Source organism: Ovis canadensis, chromosome 2 (assembly GCF_042477335.2).
Source record: "Ovis canadensis isolate MfBH-ARS-UI-01 breed Bighorn chromosome 2, ARS-UI_OviCan_v2, whole genome shotgun sequence".
Lineage (NCBI taxonomy): Eukaryota > Metazoa > Chordata > Mammalia > Artiodactyla > Bovidae > Ovis > Ovis canadensis.
In genome coordinates this window covers 195355610-195379033 of record NC_091246.1, presented here as the reverse complement: position 1 = coordinate 195379033, position 23424 = coordinate 195355610, and the positions used below count along the sequence as shown (strand labels likewise).

Here is a 23424-nt window from a genome sequence, read left to right as displayed (position 1 = left end):
CCCTATAATAAGGCCATATGGGCCTTGAGCATGCCAAGGACGAAATATACAACTCTGGGGTCTCTACCATGTGTGATAAATGGCCCCAGATGATGAGATAAAAAACAAAAAGGGCGGCTGAGGCTGGGATGACAAAGAGATTTATTTGGGGAAAGAGAATATGACTTCAACTCTGAAGCTGATGAATTGTGGATGACACCACTTGGCAATAATTAACCAAATAGAAGCAAGTCTTTTCTGTGGAAAGAAGGTAACCGGAGATAAAAAATGATGGTGGTAATTTTCAGTGAGGGAAGCCTGACAGATCATTATACCTTATCAGAATTTATAATGCTTTTTAAAATTAATTAGTATTCCATTTTTTTTAAAGGAAATTAAAATAGAAGCCCCCAGACAGAAGTCCATTTAGCCTGAAGTCTCCAGATGGTCTGATGGAAGTGCTAGAACATTTTGGGACCTGGTATGTAAAAATGTTTACTTCCTTCTTTAAGGCACAGGAGGGATGTGGCCCTGAATAAGGAGGAAAGGTAAAATAGGGAGAAGTTTGATAACTAGATTACATGTCAAATAAGGGCAATGATGAACACAGCTAACACTCTTTGAAAGTTTATTGTATGCCAAGTATTATTTCAAATAATTTGCATAAATGAAATGAGCACTATTATTATACTTCTTCTCATAGAAAAATAAACTGTGATCATAGAGGACCCAAGATTGCCCAAGATAATAACAAGGGTGATAAAGCTAGGTTCAGATCTCTGGTGGTTTTAGTGTAGAGCCCATTCATTTATTATTACTATAGTAATATTAAATTCATTTGCTTGATACTGAAAGTCCTCAAGATTAACAACCACAGACACAAGTATGACAATGCTGACTAAAATGAACTGACTCTCAGGATTGGAAGAGGATTTTGAGATAACAGTTTTAAATTTTGGCTCCACATAACACTTATCTAGGAACAGAAAATAAAATGCTTATACTGTGGCCCTTACAGTAATTATGGTTTGATGGACTATAGCCAGAGTTGGTATTTATAATTATATGTTCCCAGGTAGTGATTTCTTATGCAGAGTAAGGCTCGAGAACACAGCTCAAAGATCAAGGACTATTAGCCCACGAGCTCTTGGATTGGGCAACAGCTAAACTTTGCCCTTCAACATTGTAATAACATATGCTCAAGAATTTTAGGGTGCTCACTTTGGTCTTTTAAATAAAACAATATAATGGATATTGGAAAATTGAATATATTTTCCCTTTAAAAAAAGTTCCCCGTATCATATGACTAAATTCTTCCAGACACAGAGTGGAAAGTCCAAGGCAATAGGAATGGTACAAATTGTACCACTTTGGGGAAGTTTTTCATTCAACAATTTAATTGCCTTAAATGAAATTGGTCTCATTCTATGTTGAGAATAATGTATCTAAGTAGCTGCGGTCCTTAACTTTGTGGAGCCCATAAACTGGTAGATCAGACAGGTAATTTACAAGGAAAGGCACATGTTAATATCTATTAGATATCTATTTATGTGTCTATCTAATGCCCTTCTCCTTCTCTCTTCCAAGATAGGGACAGATATTCTATAGCTAGATCGTGATTGCTATGCACTGAATGTCTATATTCTCCCAAAATTCATAAATTCACATATTGAAACCTAATCCACACTGAGACAGTATTTGGAGGAGAGGTCTTTGGGAGGAGACTAGGTCATGAGGATGGAGTCCTCATGAATGAGGTTAGTGTCCTTATCAAAGAGACCCAGAGAGTTCCTTCATCCCTTTTATGAGGTGAGGGCTGGTAAGAAAATGACCATCTATGAACCAAGAAGTGAGCCCTCACCAGACACATCATTTGCTGTGCCTTCCTTTTGGACTTTCCAACCTCCAAAACTGTAAGAAATAGGTTTTCTTTTGTTGATGAGTCATTAGGTACATGGTGTTCTGTTCAAATAGACTAAGACACTTATCAATGCTTTGAAAGAAAAGAATGGTAGAAAGGTAGAAAAATGTGCATAATATTATTTAAATTGGGAATCAATGGCCAGGTATCTGAGATGATAATAAAGCTAAGACTGATTAAGAGATGAACTGAAGAAGTCACAGGGAAGGGGGAGCTTTGCAGGTAGAGGGCAGGACAGAAGGCCAATAGGTACTGTCTGAGCCCAGAGAGTAAAGGGATATTGTTGGACAGTAAGGCCAGTGAAGCATGCAAGGGCCAGGCCCTACAGTCCAGTTCTCTCTGCACAAGACTTTGGTTTGTTCCTAAGTCAGGCAGAAGCAATTGAAAGGTTTCCAGCAGGAAGTGACTAAGCTCTGTATTTTATGATGATCCTGCTGGCTGTCACAGAGATGATGGACCAAAAGGAAAGAGGAGTAAAAACGGGATGCTGAGTTAAAAATTCAGGTGATTGAAGATGTAACTGAACTAAGCTTGCAGCTGTGATGACAAAAAGAAATGGATTTATTTGGGATGATTTTTAGATGTAATACTGATAGAACCTGCTATTGAATTTGCTATGGGGAGTAAGAAAAAGGAAAGATTTCAGTAAAGATTCTGTGGTCTGGTTTGTGTGAGTGGTGTATTTATCGAAATGGGAAAGACCATAAGAAGATACTGCATGTGGTCAGAGTTGATTAAAAGTTCCCTTTGGGATGTCTTCAATTTGAGCTGTTTATGACATAATCAAATTGAGATATCAATCAAACAGATGAATACATATTTTTAGAGCTCAGAAGAAATATTTGGCTTAGGATGCAAATTGCCTAATTTATCTAAAGTCAGTTCACCTTTACAAAATTCAGTTTTCCTTTCTACATATTTAGGAATAGTAATTCTTATCCTAGAAGATTGTGTGAGCTTTGGCATGTGTGTTGGACCACACTGAGCCTCTTAAATGATAGTGGGAGAGGGGGATGTTAATGGTGATGCTAGTGCCATTTCTAATGGCAATTGTTGATTTAATCATGAAATAATTGACACCAATAGGGAAGATAGTAGCTCTCTCTCCCAGGAAGAGTCACCATGAATCACAACTAAGAATGATTCTCCTCATTTTCCCATCTATTCTTCTTACATAGACTCTATAAGAGATGATATATTTTAGACAATTATACATTAATATCTTTGTTTCACACGTGCATCTTTGTATCATCAACTCAACAATATAAAAGAACCCATGTACTTTATTCACTTGGTTCATTGGCAAGAACGTGCTTAACCAAAGATTAATTAATCTGAAAAATGGTCAGAGAGAGAAAACCAGACCAAAAGCTTAAAAACTAGACACCCTCATTGATAATAGAGGTGACAAAGGGAAAAATTATAATGGAGGAGGTATTCAATAATTCTTAGAGCAATATGACCTAGCAAGCTAGGCTGCTATATATCTATACATGGAAACATGGCATAGCCAGAATTAACTTGACAGACAGCAAGAGGGCATAACTTGTTCAAAATAACTATTTATAAAGACGTGAAAATTATCTTCTTGGTTCATCGTGGATTTACTTAATCCATGGAATTATTTAGCAGTAGTAATCATAATTGGGACTTCACTGGTGGCTGATTGTGAAGAATCTGCCTGCAATGTAGAAGATTTGGGTTCAATCCCTGAGTCAGGAAGATCCCCTGGAGAAGAGAATGGCTACCCACTCCAGTATTCTTGCCTGCAGAATTCCAGGGACAGGAGAGCATGGTAGGTTATAGTCTATAAGGTCACAAAGAGTCAGACACGACTGAGCAACTAACACACATAAATACAATCATAATAGGCTACAAGTCACACAGAGAACATAATCAATCTGATTTCAGTATTGACTATCTGGTAATTTCCATTTGTAGATTAATCTCTTGGGTTGTTGGAAAAGGGTATTTGATATGTTCTCTTTTCAAAACTCTGTTAGCCTTTGCTCTGCTTCATTTTGTACTCCAAGGTCAAACGTGCCTTTGAGCACGTTTGAGTACCTAACAATTCCAGGTAGCTCTTAACTTCCTACTTTCATATTACCATCCTCTATGATGAAAAGGACACCTTTCTTTAATGTTAGTTCTAGAAGGTGTTATAGATCTTCACAGAACCAGTCAGGTTCTGCCCTTTGGCATCAATGGTAGGGGCATAGACATATTATTCTGATATTGAATGGTTTGCCTTGGAAACGAGCCAAGATCATTCTGTCATTTTTGAGATTGTATTGAAGTACTGCATTGTGGACTCTTCAGTTGACTATGAAGGTCAACTCTTGCCCACAATAGTAATGGTTATCTGAATTAAATTTGCCATCCTTGTCCATTTTAGTTAACTGATTTCTAAGATGTTGATGTTCACTCTTGCCATTTCCTGCTTGACCACGTACAATTTACCTTCATTTGTGGGTCTTACATTCCGGGTTTCTATGCAATATTGTTCTTTACAGCATCAGGCTTTACTTTCACCACAAGACACATCCACAGCTGAGCATTGTTCCTGCTTTGGCATAGCCAAAGCTCACTCTTACTTGAGTTATTAGCAATTGCCCTTCCCTCTTCCCCAGTAGAATATTGGACACATTTCAAACTGGGGGGTTCATCTGGCATTATACGTTTTTGCCTTTTCATACTGTTCATGGGGTTTTTCAGGCAAGAATACTGGAGTGGACCATTTCCTTCTTCAGTGGACCATGTTTTGTCAGAACTCCTCATTGTGATTCATCTGCCTTGGGTGGCCCTGTATGGTGTGGCTCACAGCTTCATTAAATAACCCAAGCCCTTTGCCACAAGGTTGTGATCCAACAACACGAGATGACTCTCCACATGGACATAACCAGATGGTCAGTGCTGAAATAGGACTGATTATTTTCTTTACAACCAAAAGTGGAGAAGCTGTCTCTGCAGAAGCCAGTAAAATAAGACCAAGAGCTGACTGTGGCTCAGATCATGAGCTCCTTTTTGAAAAATTCAGGCTTAAATTGAAGAAAGTATGGAAAACCACTGGGCCATTCAGGTATGACCTAAATCAAATCCTTTTTGATTATACAGTGGAGATAAAGAATAGATTCAAGGGTTTTGATCTGGTAGAGAGAGTGCCTGAAGAACTATGGAAGGACATTCATAACATTATACAGGAATCAGTGACCAAAACCATCCCAAAGAAAAAGAAATTTAAGAAGGGGTAGTGGGTATCTGAGGAGGCTTTACAAATAGCAAAGGAAAGAGAAGCAAAAGCAAGGGAGGAAGGGAAAGATATATCCAACTGAATTCAGAGTTCCCAAGAATAGCAAGGAGAGATAAGAAAGCTTTCTTAAATGAACAATGCAAAGAAATAGAGGAAACAATCAAATGGGAAAGACTAGAGATCTCTTCAAGAAAATTGTAGCTATCAAGTAAACATCCATTCAAGGATGGGCATAATAAAGGACAGAAATGGTAAAGATCTAACAAAAGCATAAGAGATTAAGAAAAGGTGGCAAGAAAACACGGAAGAACTGTTCAAAAAGGTCCTAATGACCCAGATAACCATGATGGTGTTGTCACTCACCTAGAGACGGACATCCTGGAATGTGAAGTTAGTGGGCATTAGGAAATGTTACTATGAGCAAAGCTAGCTGAGATTAAAAATTCCAGCTGACCTATTTAAAATCCTAAAAGATGATGGTGTTAAAGCACTCAATATGTCAGCAAATTTGGAAAACTCAGCAGTGTCCAGAGGACTGTAAAAGGTCAGCTTTCATTCTAATCCCAAAGAAGGGTAATGCCAAAAAATGTGCAAAATACCATACAATTGCACTTATTTCACATGCTAATAAGGATATGCTCAAAATCCTTCAAGCTAGGCTTTAGCAGTATGTGAATAGAGAACTTCCAGATGTACAAGGTGGGTTTAGAAAAGGCAGAGGAACAAGAGATCAAATTGCCAACATTTGATGAATCATAGAGAAAGCAAAGGAATTCCAGAAAAAATATCTGCTTCTGTTTCACTGACTATGCTAAAGCCTTTGACTGTGTGGATCACAGCACATTGTGGAAAATTATAAAAGATATGGGAGTACCAGATCACCTTACCTGTCTCCAGAGAAACCTGTATAAAGATCAATAAGCAATAGCTAGAACTGGACATGGAAAAACTGACTGCTTCAAAATTAGGAAAGGAGTACAACAAGGCTATATATTGTCACCTTGCTTATTTAACTTCTATGCAGAGGACATCATACAAAATGCTTGGCTGGATGACTCACAAGCTGGAATCAAGATTTCTAGGAGAAATATCAACAAACTCAGATATGCAGATGATACCACTCAACAGGCAGGAAGTGAGGAAGAACTAAATAGCTTCTTGATGACATGAAAGAGGAGGGTGAAAAAGCTGGCTTGAAACTCAACATTTAAAAAACTAAGATCATGGCATCTGGTCCCATCACTTCATGTCAAATAGAAGGGGAAATTTTAGAAGCAGTGACAGATTTTCTGTTCTTGGGCTCCAAAATCACTGTGGATGGTGACTGCATGCATGAAATTTAAAAATGCTTGATGTAAGAAAAGCTATTACTAACCTAGAGAGCATATTAAATAGCAGAAACAACACTTTGCCAGCAAAGGTCTGTATAGTCAAAGCTATGATTTTTCCAGTAGCCAAGTATGATATGAGAGCTGGATCGTAAAGAAGGCTGAGTGCTAAAGAACTAGTCCTTTCAAACTGTGGTGCTGGTGAAGACCCTTGAGAATCCCTTGGACAACAAGGAGATCAAACCAGTCAATCCTAAATGAAATGAACCTTAAATATTCATTGGAAGGACTGTTACTGAAACTGAAGCTCCAATACTTCCCCCACTTGATGCGAAGATCCAACCTATTGGAAAAGACCCTGGTGCTAGAAAAGATTGAAGGCAAAATGAGAAGGGGCTGGCAGAGGATGTGATGGCCAGATACCATCACCAACTCACTGGACATGAATGAGAGCAAACTTATCTGGGCTTCTCTGATGACTCAACAGGTAAAGAATCTGCCTGCCTGCAATGTAAGCGACACAGGAGATGTGAGCTCGACCCCTGGCTCAGGAAGATCCCCTGGAGGAGGAAATGGCAACCCACTCCAGTATTCTTGCCTGAAAAATCCCATGAACAGAGGATCTTCACAGGCTAGGGTCCAAAGGTTTGCAAAGAGATGAACACAACTAAGTGTACACACACATGTACACATACACACACACACACACACACACAGTGGGAGATAGTGGAGGACAGAGAATCCAGCCATGTTACAGTCAATGGAGTTGCAAAGAGTTGGTTAGGACTTAGTAACTGAACAATATCGACCACAAATTATAACAGGGAAGACTTAGTGTTTTGGTCTTTGTAGGGTGACCACATTACCCTACTCTTGAACATAGAGATTCTGGAAGTTGCAGGGAAGTGAGATCCCAGAGACCATGAGAAAGGAAGTGAAAGCAAGAGCAGATAGAGATATGAATCTGAGATGGCCCCTGCCTGGTAGAGAATATGATTCATGTTTCTGAAAAATGCAACATGAAGTGGTGATTATAGAAATGTCCTCTATGGTCTACACCCATATTAATACTAGTTGTATTACTTACTGAGCCCCGACACTTTGCTAGATACTCTGCTCCATGCTTGTTGCATCCAAACTCAAAAATGATTTAGTCAGCCTTAAAGTAATTACCACTATTGCTTATAGATGAGAAACAGAGAGGCTCAGAGAAGCCAAGAGGGTTTGCTGGAATTTTCATCTTTTGAAGAGCAGACCATGCGTTTAACTGTTCATATCTGAACACACAAAAGGAATCTGTTTCTCTGAAGGTCATTGTGATCATAGCAAAAAGATGGCCCTGGGGACCTGAAGCAAAGGGAACCTTGGGAATGTGGAACCCTTGTCCTGTCATTTATGAAGAGAATGCAGGCAATTAAAAAGTAAAGATTTTAATGACATAAATATTTAGGAAAAAACAAACATGTTATTCCTTCTAGAGTTTTAAAAACAAAATACACCAGAAGGGGCTGAGGAGTCTTCAAAGACCTTCAACTGAAGAACTGCAACCATGATATTCTCAATTATTCTATAAGAAACGAGTGATGTAATAAAGAAACCCATGTATAAGGAAGACTCTAATAAGCTTATGATTTTAAGTGCCTATAAAATACATAGAAGAGAAAGGAGAGCCCATTGAAAAGAGTACTATAATTAAAAAATAAATAAATAAAAACTTTAATAATAAGTAAGGATGGTTAGGCTTTTAAGCCAAAACATTAAATATCCAGGGGGCATAAAGCAGTTGCCAGGCACTGATCTGGGTCTCAGATAGCAGAGTTAGGTCATGATTCCATCCTTGTCTCTAAAGAGACTAGTTATTAGTCAAGGAAGCACCAGGCAATTTTAATTTAATAAGATAAGACCCAGAATTGAAGCTTATAAAATGTGGCTACATGATAGAGTCTGGGAGTCAGAAAGCAGGTGACATTTGATCTAGGTGGTGAATGGCTACCAGGAGTCATTCTAGTGAAGGAGAATAAGACTATTTCAGGAAAAAAAAAAAAGCAGCAGCTTTGTACAGCAAGCCCAGTATATCCAGAGAAAACTCTAATTCAAAAAGATACACGCACTCCTATGTTCACAGTGAAAGTGAGTCACTCAGTCATGTCTGACTCTTTGCGACCCCATGAACTAAACAGGCAATGGAATTCTCCAGGCCAGAATACTGGAATGGGTAGCCTTTCTCTTCTCCAGGGGATCTTCCCAACCCAGGGATCGAACCCAGGTCTCCCAGCTTGCAAGTGAATTCTTAATCAGCTGAGCCACTAGGGAAGCCCAGGAATACTGGAGTGGGTAGCCTACCCTTTCTCCAGCGGATCTTCCCAACCTAGATATTGAACTGAGGTCTCCTGCATTGCAGGCGGATTCTTTACCAACGAAGCTATCAGGGAAACCCCCTATGTTCATAGCAGCACTCTTTACAGTAGCCAGAATATGAAGCAACCTAAATATTCATCCACAGATAAGTGGATAAAGAAGATGCGGTGCATATATACAATGAAATATTACTCACCTATAAAAAATAATGAAATAATACCACACAGCAACATTGATGAACCTAGAGATTATGATACTAAGTGAAGATGCCAAATAGAGAATGTTAAATATCATAATATCACTTACATATGGAATTTAAAAGATTATACAAATAAACTTATTTACATAAAAAGTTTATTTATGTCATTTATTTTTATATTCTATATATAAGTGATATCAAATAAACCTATTTACAAGACAAAAATGGGCTTCCCTCATGGCTCAGTGATAAAGAATCTGCCTGTCAATGCAGGAGATGAAGATTTGATCCCTGGGTTGGGAAGATCCCCTGGAAAAGGAAATGGCAACCCACTCCAGTACTCTTGTTTAGGAAATCCCATGGACAGAGGCACCTGATGGGCTATATAGTCCATGGGGTTGCAAAAGAGTCAGAAATGACTTATCAACTAAACAGCAACACCAACAACAAAAAAAATATACTCAGCAGACATAGAAAACAAAATTATGGTTACCAAAGGGGAAAGAGAGGATAAATTAGGAATTTGGGGATTAATATATACATGCTATTACATATAAACTAGATAAACAACAAAGTCCTACTATATAGCATGGGGAGCTTTACTCAATATCTTGGAATAACTTATAAGGAAAAAGAAGCTTAAAAAGAATATATGTGTGTGTGTGTGTAGTTGAATTACTTTGCTCTATACCTATACCTGAAGTAAGACAACACTGCAGACCAACCATACTTCAATAAAAATTTTAAAAATAAATAAAAGTTGCTTGTATATTTTTGAGATTAGTTGTTTGTCAGTTGCTTCATTAGCTATTATTTTCTCCCATTCAGAAGGCTGTCTTTTCACCTTGCTTATATTTTCCTTTGTTGTGCAGAAGCTTTTAATTTTAATTAGATCCCATTTGTTTATTTTTGCTTTTATTTCCAGCATTCTACACTGTTGGTGGGAATGCAAACTAGTACAGCCACTATGGAGAACAGTGTGGAGATTCCTTAAAAAATTGCAAATAGAACTACCTTATGACCCAGCAATCCCACTTCTGGGCATACACACCGAGGAAACCAGAATTGAAAGAGACACATGTACCCCAATGTTCATCACAGCACTGTTTATAATAGCCAGGACATGGAAACAACCTAGATGTCCATCAGCAGATGAATGGATAAGAAAGCTGTGGTACATATACACAATGGAGTATTACTCAGCCGTTAAAAAGAATTCATTTGAATCAGTTCTGATGAGATGGATGAAACTGGAGCCGATTATACAGAGTGAAGTAAGCCAGAAAGACAAACACCAATACAGTATACTAACACATATATATGGAATTTAGGAAGATGGCAATGACGACCCTGTATGCAAGACAGGGAAAGAGACACAGATGTGTATAACGGACTTTTGGACTCAGAGGGAGAGGGAGAGGGTGGGATGATTTGGGAGAATGACATTCTAACATGTATACTATCATGTGAATTGAATCGCCAGTCTATGTCTGACGCAGGATGCAGCATGCTTGGGGCTGGTGCATGGGGATGACCCAGAAAGATGTTATGGGGAGGGAGGTGGGAGGGGGGTTCATGTTTGGGAATGCATGTAAGAATTAAAGAATTTAAAATGTAAAAAATAAAAAACTAAAATAAATAAATAAATAAATAAATAATAAAAATAAAAATAAATAAAAATGTAAAACATAGAATCAGGTGAGAAACTCACAGTCTGGGCAGGGAACTATACATGTGTACTTAGTGGGAGCTGAGTAAAGGAAATACAGTGAATCAGAGGGGAGTGGAGTATGAAACCACTTGAGAAGCATGGAGTTTTCCAAAGACTGTGAGTAGCACTTGAAAGGAGCAAGTCAGTACTCATTTCAGAAAGGTCTTGATGAGGGAGATCATCAGAGAAGCTCCTGAAATAGCAAGTGAAGAAAGATGGGGGACCATTTTGCAAGTGATAAGCAATCTGGACACAGGGGATCTAGTGACAGGCCCGTAAAAGAAGTCTTAAGGCATGGGCTGTTTTCCAGGAGAAGAAAGACAAACAAAACAAGTGTGAAAAAGAGTGGCTATATGCATGTGTATGACTGATTCATCTTGCTGTACACCTGAAATGAACATGACATTGTAAATCAACCATAGTTCAACAAATTTTTTTTTTTTTTTAATCCCATTTGGGGCAGACTCTGTCATGCTGACAGATGACTGAAAGACAAACTCTTCAGTTCCCAGTCTGGTTTGATTCTCCAATTGGAGAATGTTTTCCAAATTGGAAAGCAGAGACTTTCTCAGGGAGGCATTGTAGGATGAGACATCAGAAAATAGGAAGGGCTCTCCTTTAATATTAACATTTTTCCTCCTGCAGGCCCGATGAAGTCTATTTTCTTTCTGAAAGAAAGTATAGACAACATGGGAAATATGAGAGAAGAAAGAGGCAAAGGTCTACACTGCACACTGTCTTTCTGTGGCTCCAGGGCATGAAATAAAGGAATATCTAGCTTTCGTCTGTTTCCTTATGCACCAGTCCTTCCTGCTGCCTGGGACTCCTTTCCGTCAAGGAAGTGACTACCAATGTTTGAGACTCAGCTGAGGCAAGAGGGTGTCTCCTAACTCTTTCTAATGCCAACAGTAACACTTGCTTCCTTTCTCCTTTTGGCCTCCCTTGGCCCTAACTCCAGACATGAAATTAAAAGATGCTTGCTCCTTGGAAGGAAAGCTATAACAAACCTAGACAGCATATTAAAAAGCAGAGACTATGGGGTCTATGGGCGTCCATGGGGTCACACAGTCAGACACAACTGAAGTAGCTTAGCATCAGCAGCAGGAAGAGACAGATGTTAAAAAAAAGTACACAAATAGTTTATGAAATGCAATCATAAATAATGCTCCAAAGGAAACATATAGGACTTAAGCCTAGTGGGGTTTTCACTGACGGTTCAGTGGATAAGATTTTGTGCCTTCACTGTAAGGGGCACATTGGTCAGGGAACTAAGACCCCACATGACATGCAGTGTGGCCCAAAAAAAAAAAAATTTATAAAAAAAAACAAAGTCCAGAAAAGGTCTTCTCTTCCTCAAAACCCAAGAGTTTTGTATGATTTGTGGTAGAGTTTAAGTGCTAAGTGAACATTATCAATTGAATAAATAGATGATTGACTTAATGAATTCCAAAATGGTAAAACCTTATCTTAACAAATTATTGAACTGTAAGATATCTACCAATCTTTAGCAACACACTCAAATGGAATTTTGAGAAAAAGATTTATGAGACCAATATATATATATATATATATATATATATATATATATATCTCAATTCCATAGAATCTACAGTGGGCATATTCATACATACCATGAAATTTTAGAATAATGACATGGTGGCCCATGCTGAGATAATAAGACTGATAAAACACAGATATTTATTGGATACAGATTTGTGTTTAATGCATGCTGGCACTTAATTGGCAAAGTGCCTGCCCTCATGGGACTTATATTTCGTGCAGGGTCTTGAAAAGCAAACAACCAACAAGCCAGAACAAACAGACAAGATTCTGGTTTGTGCAAGGCACCAGGAAGAAAATAAAATCATGTTGTATAACCATGGGTTAATGTTTGGTGCAGAGAAATTAGTACAGGTGACTTGGAAGAGGCGATCAGAGAGGCTAAGTGGTGATATTAGAATTAAGAATCACATTGATTGAAGGAGATGAGCATGTAAACCCTGTGAAAAACTGTCCTGTGCCTAAGGAACAGAAAGTGCAAAGATCCTTAGGTAGGAAAAACCTGATGTATTTCAGGAATAGAAAGAAAGCCTGGCAGTCCATGGAATTGTCCAGGGCGGAATGCTGGAGGGGATGGCCTTTCCCTTCTCCAGGGGATCTTCCCAACCCAGGGATAAAAAAAAAAAAAAAAAAAAAGAAAGAAAGCCTGCATGGATGGAAAGAAGGAAAAGGAAGTGAAGAGGGTAGGCATGGGACACTCAATAAGGGATTTTAAATGCCAGTCAAGTGCTTCAATTTTAAGTAGGCAGTACAATGATATACTTTTATTTCTTATTGATAAAGATCACTTTGGCTACTGCATGAAAAACAGGCTTATGGAAATCCTGGCAGGAGCAGGGACTGCAGGTAGGAGTCTATTTAAATACTCTGGGTGAGACTGGAAGAGGCTGTTACTCAGGATAGTAGGATAAGTACATGGGTTTAAGATATGTTTTGGTGGATGGAACCAGGGAGTGCTTCTATGAACTGTGTAGATGAGGATCAAGGAAGGAGAAACTGAGGCTGCTTCCTAGGTTTCTGTTCTAGCAAATGACTAAATTATTCCATTTGTTAAGACAAGAGATGTGAAACAGCAAGTTGTTAAGAGAATGGTAATCAAGAATTCTGTTTTTACTGTAATAAACTTGAGAGACGTACTAGACTTTCAGGAAGAGATGGCTAGTTTATTGCATATATAATTCCAGGGGTCAGTCTAGGAGATATATATGTGGAGGTGATCAGCATCTAGATGGTATTTAAATTCATGGAACCCTATAAATTTAGCTGGGCATTGGTGGAGAAAATCATAATTCAAAAAGATTCATGAACCCTAATGTCCATAGCAGCACTATTTATAATAACCAAGACATGGAAGCAACCTAAATGTCCATCAACAGAAAAACAGACAAGGAAGATGTGGTAGATATATACACTGGATTATTACTCAACCATAACAAGAATGAAATAATGCCATTTGCAGCAATATGGATGGCCTTAGAGATTATCATACTAAGTGAAGTAAGTCAGAGAAAGACAAATCATATGATATCAATTATATCTGGATTTTTAAAAAAAAAATGATGCAAATGAACTTAATTACAAAACAGAAATAAACCCACAGACATAGAAAAAAAAATCATGGATACCACAAGGGGAAAAGGGAGGGAGGGATGAATTAGGACTTTGGGATTAACAAATACATTCTGCTATGTACAAAACAGATAACCAAGAAGGGTCTACTGTATAGCACAAGGAACTGTACTTAATATCTTATAATAATCTGTAAGGGTAAAGAACCTGAAAAAGATTATATATGTATACATACATATAAGTATATGTACAAATATCTATATCTATCTATATTTTATACACACACACACACACACACACACACACACATATATATATATATATATATATGTAAAACTGGGTCACTTTTCTATACCTGAAACACAACATTATAAATCAACCAAACTTCAATAAATTTTTAAACAAAGAAATAAAGTAGAAGTCCTGAGATAGAACCCTGAGAAGGTAGAGGGGCATGTAAGATAAAAGAGGAAGCTGGGTTTCTAAAAAATGGAAATAGTGAATTGAACCAAATACTACTGAGACATGAGTGTAGTGAGAAAACTGACCGTTGGATCTTAGCTACAAAGAGGTCACTGGTGGTATTAACTGAAAGTTTCTGTAGAGCAATCTGCATGAGTCTCCCCAGAAAAATAGAACCAGTAGATTCTGTATATTGAAAGATTCATTGCAAAGAACTGATTTATATGATTGTGGGGGCTGGCGAGGCAAGTTTGAAATTCATCTGTAAAGACATGCTGTCAGTAGCGGCAGGCTGGATACTTTCTGGCAGGAGTTGCAATTGAAGTGCACAGGTAGGAATTTTTAATAGAATGGGAAAGACTGGAGATCTCTTCAAGAAAATTAGATACCAAGGGAACATTTCATGCAAAGATGGGCTCAATGAAGGACAGAAATGGCATAGACCTAACAGAAGAAGAAGATATTAAGAAGAGATGGCAAGAATACACAGAAGACCTGTACAAAAAAGATCTTCACAACCCAGATAATCACGATGGTGTGATCACTCACCTAGAGCCAGACATCATGAACTGTGAAGTCAAGTGGGCCTTAGAAAGCATCACTATGAACAAAGCCAGTGGAGGTGATGGAATTCCAGTTGAGCTATTTCAAATCCTCGATGATGCTGCAAAAGTGCTGTACTCAATATGCCAGCAAATTTGGAAAACTCAACCGTGGCCACAGGACTAGAAAAGGTCAGTTTTCATTCCAATCCCAAAGACAGGCAATGCCAAAGAATGCTCAAACTACCACACAATTGCACTCATCTCACAGGCTAGTAAAGTAATGCTCAAAATTCTCCAAGCCAGGCTTCAGCAATAAGTGAACCATGAACTTCCTGATGTTCAAGCTGATTTTAGAAAAGGCAGAGCAACCAGAGATCAAATTGCCAACATCTACTGGATCATGGAAAAAACAAGAGAGTTCCAGAAAAACATCTATTTCTGCTTTATTGATTATGCCAAAGCCTTCGACTGTGTGGTCAAAATAAACTGTGGAAAATTCTGAAAGATATGGAAATACCAGACCACCTGGCCCTCCACTTGAGAAACCTGTATGCAGCTCAGGAAGCAACAGTTAGAACTGGACATGGAACAACAGACTGGTTCTAAATAGGAAAAGGAGTACGTCAAGGCTGTAGATTGTCACCCTGCTTATTTAACTTATATGCAGAGTATATCACGAGAAACACTGCGCTGGAGGAAGCACAAGCTGGAATCAAGATTGCCGGGAGAAATATCAATAACCTCTGATATGCAGATGACACAGAGCCTCTTGATGAAAGTGAAAGAGGAAAGTGAAAAAGTTGCCCTAAAGCTCACCATTCAGAAAACTAAGATTATGGCATCTGGTCCCATTACTTCATAGCAATTAGATGGGGAAACAGTGGAAACAATGGCTGACTTTATTTTTCTGGGCTCCAACATCACTGCAGACGGTGACTGCAGCCATGAAATTAAAAGACGCTTACTCCTTGAAAGGGAAGTTGTGACCAACCTAGACAGCATATTAAAAAGCAGAGACATTACTTTTTCAACAAAGTCCGTCTAGTCAAGGCTATTGTTTTTCCAGTGGTCATGTATGGATGTGAGAGTTGGACTATAAAGAAAGCTGAGCACCGAAGAATTGATGCTTTTGAGCTGTGGTGTTGGAGCAGACTCTTGAGCGTCCCTTGGACTGCAAGGAGATCCAACCAGTCCTGAGTGTTCATTGGAAGGACTGATGTTGAAGCTGAAACCCCAATACTTTGGCCACCTGATGCAAAGAGCTGACTCATTTGAAAAGACCCTGATGCTGGGAAAGATTGAGGGAAGGAGGAGAAGGGGACGATAGAGGATGAGATGGTTGGATGGCATCACCGACTCAGTGGGCGTGGGTTGGTGATGGACAGGGAGGCCTGGCGTGCTGTGGTCATGGGGTCTCAAAGAGTCAGACACAACTGAGCGACTGAACTGAACTGAATGGAAAAATTCAGTTCTGTCTTAAAACTTCTCAACTGACTGAATCAGCCCATAGATTATCAAGCATAGCTCCTCTCCTTAAGGGCAAATGATGTCAGTGTTAAACTCATCACAGCAACACCTGGACTGCAGTCTAGCTGAATCACTGTGGCCTGAAACCTACCAAGCTGACACATGAAACTGTCACCATGTGCCTCAAGATGTACCAAACAGTTGCAGTGTAATCAGTAACTAAAGACAAGCTTTTGGGAGAAGCTATTTTGCCCAGAGCATGGGAGAGGAGAAGGATAGATAGATAAATAGAGCCATTGGGCTTTTGTAGTTGTTTTGTTTTATGACTTATGCAGCAAAGTTTTATGTTTATAAGAATGAACCAGTAAAAAAAAGGATAAGATGATTTTGAAAGGGAATTTTTGATCCAGAGGACATGCTGAGATTTTAGTTTTATAGACTAAGAGTCAGATGGGTGTTCTTTTTTCCCAAAGGGTAAAGCACCAAAGCCCCAGGACAAGTGATGGAAGATTACAGTGTGCCAGCTGGACGATCATCCCAGACAAAGGCATTCTCCATCCAAAAGCTGCCTAAGGGGGTGCAACTTCCCACCACTCACACTGTGCACCTAAAGGTAATTTTTCTCCTTACAGCAGGGATCCCCAACCTCCAGCCCACAGACCTGTACCTCCTGTCACCTCCTTTCAGATCAGTAGCAGCATTAGATTAGACACAAAGTATACAAAAGTGCTGTGTAATGGAGGGAACTTAAAGCTGGTGCTCTGTGACAACCTAGAGAGGTTGGAAGGAGGTTTAAAGAGGGAGGGGGCATGTATATGTCTGTGGCTTATTCATGTTAACGTTTGGCAGAAACCACACAACATTGTGAAGTAATTATCTTTCAATTAAAAATACAATTAAAAAAAATTTGGGTCAATATTTGAAAAAAAAAAAAAGTAATCCTCTTGAATCATCTCAAAACCATCCCCCCAGCTCTGGTCTGTGGACAAATTGTATTCCGCAAAACTGGTCCTTAGTGCTAAAAATGTTGGAGACCACTGCCTTAGAGGATGTATTTACTTGATGCAGAGCTTTCCTGGAAAAGATTCCTTGGAAAGAAATCTTGGTAGGATGAGACTATCTCAAAGTCAGGAGCTCTTTTCTTGGTCAAGATCTGGGCTTTAGCCAAGCTGAGAACCTTACTGTGGACACTTTTCTTTTCTTTTCTTTTTTCAGTGTATTTATTTTATTGGAGGCTAATTGCTTTACGATATTGTAGTGGGCTTTGCCACACACTGATATGAATCAGCCACGGGTGTACATGTGTTCCCCGTCTTGATCCCCTCTCCCACCTCCCTCCCCATCCCATCTACTGGGTCATCCCAGTGCACCAGCCCTGAGCACCGTCTCATGCATTGAACCTGGACTGGCGATCTGTTTCACATATGATAATATACATGTTACAGTGCTGTTCTCTCAGGTCATCCCACCCTCGCCTTCTCCCAAAGAGTCCAAAAGACTGTTCTATACATCTGTGTCTCTTTTGCTGTCTCGCATACAGGGTTATCATTACTATCTTTCTAAATTCCATATATATGCGTTAGTATACTGTATTGGTGTTTTTCTTTCTGACTTACTTCACTCTGTATAATATGCTCCAGTTTCATCCACCTCTTTAGAACTGATTCAAATGTATTCTTTTTAATGGCAGAATAATATCCCATTGTGTATATGTACCACAGCTTTCTTATCCATTCATCTGCTGATGGACATCTAGGTTGCTTCCATGTCCTGGCTATTATAAACAGTGCTGCAATGAACATTGGGGTACATGTGTCTCTTTCAATTCTGATTTTCTCGATGTGTATGCCCAGCAGTGGGATTGCTGGGTCATAAGGCAGTTCTATTTCCAGTTTCTTAAGGAATCTCCACACTGTTCTCCATAGTGGCTGTACTAGTTTGCATTCCCACCAACAGTGTAAGAGGGTTCCCTTTTCTCCACACCCTCTCCAGCATTTATTGTTTGTAGACATTTGGATAGCAGCCATTCTGACTGGCGCGAGATGGTACCTCATTGCGGTTTTGATTTGCATTTCTCTGATAATGAGTGATGTTGAGCATCTTTTCATGCGTTTGTTAGACATCTGTATGTATGTCTGCTTTGGAGAAATGTCTGTTTAGTTCTTTGGCCCATTTTTTGATTGGGTCATTTATTTTTCTGGAATTGAGCTGCAGGAGTTGCTTGTATATTTTAGAGATTAGTTGTTTGTCAGTTGCTTCATTTGCTATTATTTTCTCCCATTCTGAAGGCTGTCTTTTCACTTTGCTTATAGTTTCCTTTGTTGGGGCACTTTTCTTAAGAGATGGTTGCCTTGCTGTCATCAGATTATCAAAGGGGCAATCACCTGAAAAGAACTACACATGGTGCTCAAGGGTCTCTCTGTTGTTCAGTCTATTATTTAACTTGATGTTCTGAGCCTTTTTGTACAAACATTAAGAGCAATGAACATGGAAAATAGGGACAACTGACAGGACAGAGAAAACAAATGTACGAGGATGTGTAAAAGAGAAATTGAATTATTGCAGCAAAATAGATGGCTGAAGTAGTAATATAAATATGCCTTTTATTTCAGCATGAATGCTTCATTTTAACCTAAAATAAGCCTCCTTGTGTAATAGGGAAGAACAAATATGACTTCACATTAGATCTTTTAAAAATGGATTAGAACATGTTTCTTTTACTTTAATCTTTGTATTCTATTGCTCAGAGTTAAGAATTTTGCCAATGGTCTGATATATATAGGAGAGCCTGTTCAGGGTTCTGACCTTTTAAGGGTATAACACTTTTCCATTCACATAGAGATACAAAGTTACAGAACAGAGAATAATATTTGTCTTGTTGGAAATTTACAGGAACATTGTTACCTGATCTATGTGGACAGCTATAAGAACAAAGGATTCTGGGACCAAAAGGTTTTCAATAATTAAGCATGCCCCTCCCTTCAGTTCAGTTCAGTTCACTTGCTCAATCGTGTCTGACTCTTTCTGACCCCATGAATCGCAGCATGCCAGGCCTCCCTATCCATCACCAACTCCTGGAGTTCACTCAACTTCATGTCCATCGAGTTGGTGATGCCATCCAGCCATCTCATCCTCTGTCTTCCCCTTCTCCTCCTGACCCCAATCCCTCCCAGCATCAGGGTCTTTTCTAAGGAGTCAATTCTTCACATGAGATGCCCCTCCCTTACCTTGCCTTTTAAAGAGTTTTGCCAAATTCTGGGGAGTTCTGGGTTTTTAGACATAAGCAACCAGTTTTCTTGCTTGTCCCTGCAATAAATATTTTTCTCTTCCAAACTCTGATGTTTCTGTTTATTTGGCTTCATTGTGTATTGGGTACACAAACTTGCATTTGGTAATATTAGTTGTGACAACTGTTATCAAGAGAAGAGGTAACATGGGAATCTGGATGCCCCAGAGATCCTGGGTTAGAAAACACCATGTCCTCACACTAGATGTCTGTGCTTTTTGATAGAAGGGCTGGAATGCAAGGCAGCTTCTCCTTGATTTAATGGTTTGTTGGAGCATCTGTTTTAAGCACATTCTTTCTAAAAGTGCTTGTTCAAGATAAAGGCAATCTTTTCACAGTTCTAGAGTTCTCCCTATGTTTGTGACCTTCCTTATCTGCAAGATGGAGCTCTACTTTTAAATTCAGCCCAAACAATTCAGAAAAAATGGAGTGTCTGCATAATTCCAAGAGAGAAACATCACATATTACACTGAGTTGAAATGTTTCTTCTCTTTCCCTTCTAGAACAAGGAAGGGAAGAGTTTTATAATACTTCATCCCACTCCTGGGAAAGGACTAAAATTATTTTAGTACTGCAAAGGTAAGTGATAGCTCAAACTCCAAGAGTTCTTCATTTTGAACTCTTTTTGTTAAACCCAATTATCTCATCTCCAAACTACTTCATCCTTAAATAAACATACTTCTATATCTGGGTTGAGTTTCACAGTTTCAAATATGCATATGTCATTAAACTATAGAAATGATTTTTAAATGATTGAGATTGCATTCTCAGTGTCAACAATCTGATACAGTGTGGGTAATGCCACTTGCAAAACACACCAGGGCTGATAATTTGTGTGGGTACTTACTATAGGAGCATCCGTAGACTTCAACCCTCATGCCGATCTTTCCACTTGGATTCCACTCCAGGGGGACAAAGCGAATGAACCGGGCTCTCACAGAATGCAGTAACTTGTGGTGCATCACACTGTCAGCATTCATGTTTCCTGCAAATGTCTGTGGGAAGAAATGGAAGCCAGGTGAGATCTGTGACACCATGGCAGCACTGCCACCTGAGCTTAAGGACCATGAATGGAAATCCAGCCATGATATTCCATAAAGTCTTGCAAAGAAAATCCTCAGTGTCTCAGATCTTCCAAATGAAATCTGACTCTGGTGAAAATTCTGCATTATGTGTTAATTCTGCAATAAATATAAATATTTATATTTATATAATAAATATAATAATTATTAATAATTGTGGTACCCCGCTCCAGTACTCTTGCCTGGAAAATCCCACGGACAGAGGAGCCTGGAAGGCTTCACTCCATGGGGTCACTGAGGGTCGGACACGACTGAGTAACTTCACTTTCACTTTTCACTTTCATGCGTTGGAGAAGGAAATGGCAACCCGCTCCAGTGTTCTTGCCTGGAGAATCCCAGGGACGGGGAAGCCTGGTGGGCTGCCATCTATGGGATCGCACAGAGTCGGACACGGCTGAAGTGACTTAGGAACATGCAATGAATATAAATATTTATATATTTATATATATATATATATATATATAAAAATAGAGAGAGAGAGAGCTGCTGTACATTATTCTTTAAAAAACTCCTTCCCCAAGATTTTATAAGTAAGTCAATCCTAGTAAGTCACAAGTCATGACACACAAAAGCTTTACTAAGCAAATAACACAATGAAATTCTGATATTCCTAACACTGATAATTACTGTGGTATGGAAGATAACTGAAAAATCTCTTCATGGAGCAAAAGGCTTTTATAGAAGCAATTGTTACCATTAATTGAAGCCAATCACTAAGCAAAGACTTTTTCATGATCATTATTACTATTTAATAGATTAAAAAGAAATCTAAAGCCTAGAGAGAGAAAAAAGAGGATGCAAAATATCTTTAAATCATCTAATTGGTTAGTAATTATTCTATGGTTCAATTTCAAAGTTGTCCTATTCCAAAGCATATGGCTTTTCTATAGCCACTCACTTTTCAACTATTCCATTGTCAATTGCTACATGAGGGAGAACAGGAGTCTCTGTTTTTTATGTAATTTATATTCATACTTTCTTGTGAAGGTTAAGCAAAGGAACACACAGCATGGGAGATATTTGATACACTAAAATTATGCCTCCTAGCCTTCATTTGGATGAATGATTTTTGGGGTAAAAATTTTCTACAGATGGAATCCAAAGTCTCCTACCTAATCATTTTTCCCCACTGGGGTAAAATATGAATAACATAAAATGTGCCATTTTAACCATTTCAAAGTATATATTTCAGTGGCATAAAGTACAATCACATTATTATGCAACCTACCCCTATCCATCCCCAGAACTTTCTCGTTATCCCAATTGTACCTAATCTTTAAGGTAGGATGTCAGGTAGCACACTGATTAGTTTGCTTCATTATGAATCATCACCAGTCTTCTTTTCCAACTCAAGTATTCATGGGTAAAGCCTTCATGCTAATGTTCTATCAACACCAACTAAACCATTGGTTTCTCAAATGGCCAAGAGAATACTAAGTAAAAGGATTTTATGTATGTAATGGAATCCATTTCAATGATTCAAATCTTAACTTTGATAGTATTCTCATAACATCTGTGAATCTAGGGTAATTTGAACAATCTGACATTTCTGCTGTACACAAAACACCCACTGGCTAATAACTCTGACATTAGAAAATTAATATAGTCACTATTATATATCATAAAGTGGCTTATGAAGAGCAGAGAAGCTCACTTTCTACTTTGCAGCAAAACTATGATGCAAGAGAATGATTTGGGGGAGAGGAATTTCTTGAGATTCAAATCTAACTTTCTTCCCCACAGGTTTGTCAAAGATTTGGTCATTGTCTCAATCCAGGGGGAAAAAAAAAAAAAAAGGTTCTCTTCAGCAGGCTCATCTTTAGCATGTCCTGTTCCAACTTTAGCAACTGATACAGATATAAAACCTCTTCAACCTTTGCCCACCTAGGAAAGACTCTTCCCTGCAGAATGTAGTTCTTTTCAAAGTTTACTTCTTTGATACATGAATTTGGGAGGTGGTTAAAGATTCTGGTGGTTTTTCACTCTTGGATGCCTTGAACATATTTCATGTTTTTCTACAACCAAACTTGGGAGACTTCCATTTAATTCTCTGGATTCCATTAATTGTGTTTCCTACAACCCACTCCCCAAGCATGTAGAGGCTCTGTGTTTTCAGCATCCCATATAGAAACTGAATTTTAAACAGGACTTTATTCACACTGAGGGTGATGGGGGAATCCTTGCCTATGTTCTAAGTGACTTATAGACTGAATATATCTTAAACTTATATTGAAATCCTGATTGTAAAATTCTAGAAAAAGTTTTCTTTGGGGAGCTTGGAGTCTTCAGATGCCATGCATTCTGAAGAGGGAATCCTGGATTCCCATCCAAATGGTCAGCATCATGGCATCATTGTGTAATATGGACAAACAGTTTATTCTGTCTGACCCTCACTCCCTTGCAATATTGAGATCTCAACATCTCAACATTTCAAGGTTTCCTACTATTCTAGAGTCATATTGTTTGCAGTTTCATAGTCTCGTGAATACACATCTGAACAGACCCAGGGTCACAAAGTTTTGAGATTTCAAAGTGTACAATGCATGATCCCAGAGCCCTCCTAGAGCAGCCTGAACAGTCAGAGACAGAGGCAGATTGAATCTAAAGGAAGCTGCAACCAAACGCTCACCAAGTTCACCAGTTCATCTTCCTACAAGGTCAAAGAAATTCATTGCTTGGCAATACAAGAATTTGTAGGCTCGGATGA

General features: G+C 38.7%; 1 protein-coding gene across 2 annotated transcripts in view; it reads right to left on the bottom strand.

The window, feature by feature from the left end:
* CNTNAP5 (contactin associated protein family member 5) overlaps window positions 1-23424 on the bottom strand; it is a 1084456-nt gene that overhangs the window by 596126 nt on the left and 464906 nt on the right. For both annotated transcript variants that reach the window (XM_069579468.1, XM_069579469.1), the window contains exon 4: window positions 20483-20630. In XM_069579468.1, the coding sequence (XP_069435569.1) occupies window positions 20483-20630 (148 nt within the window). The remainder of the gene's footprint in view (window positions 1-20482; window positions 20631-23424) is intronic.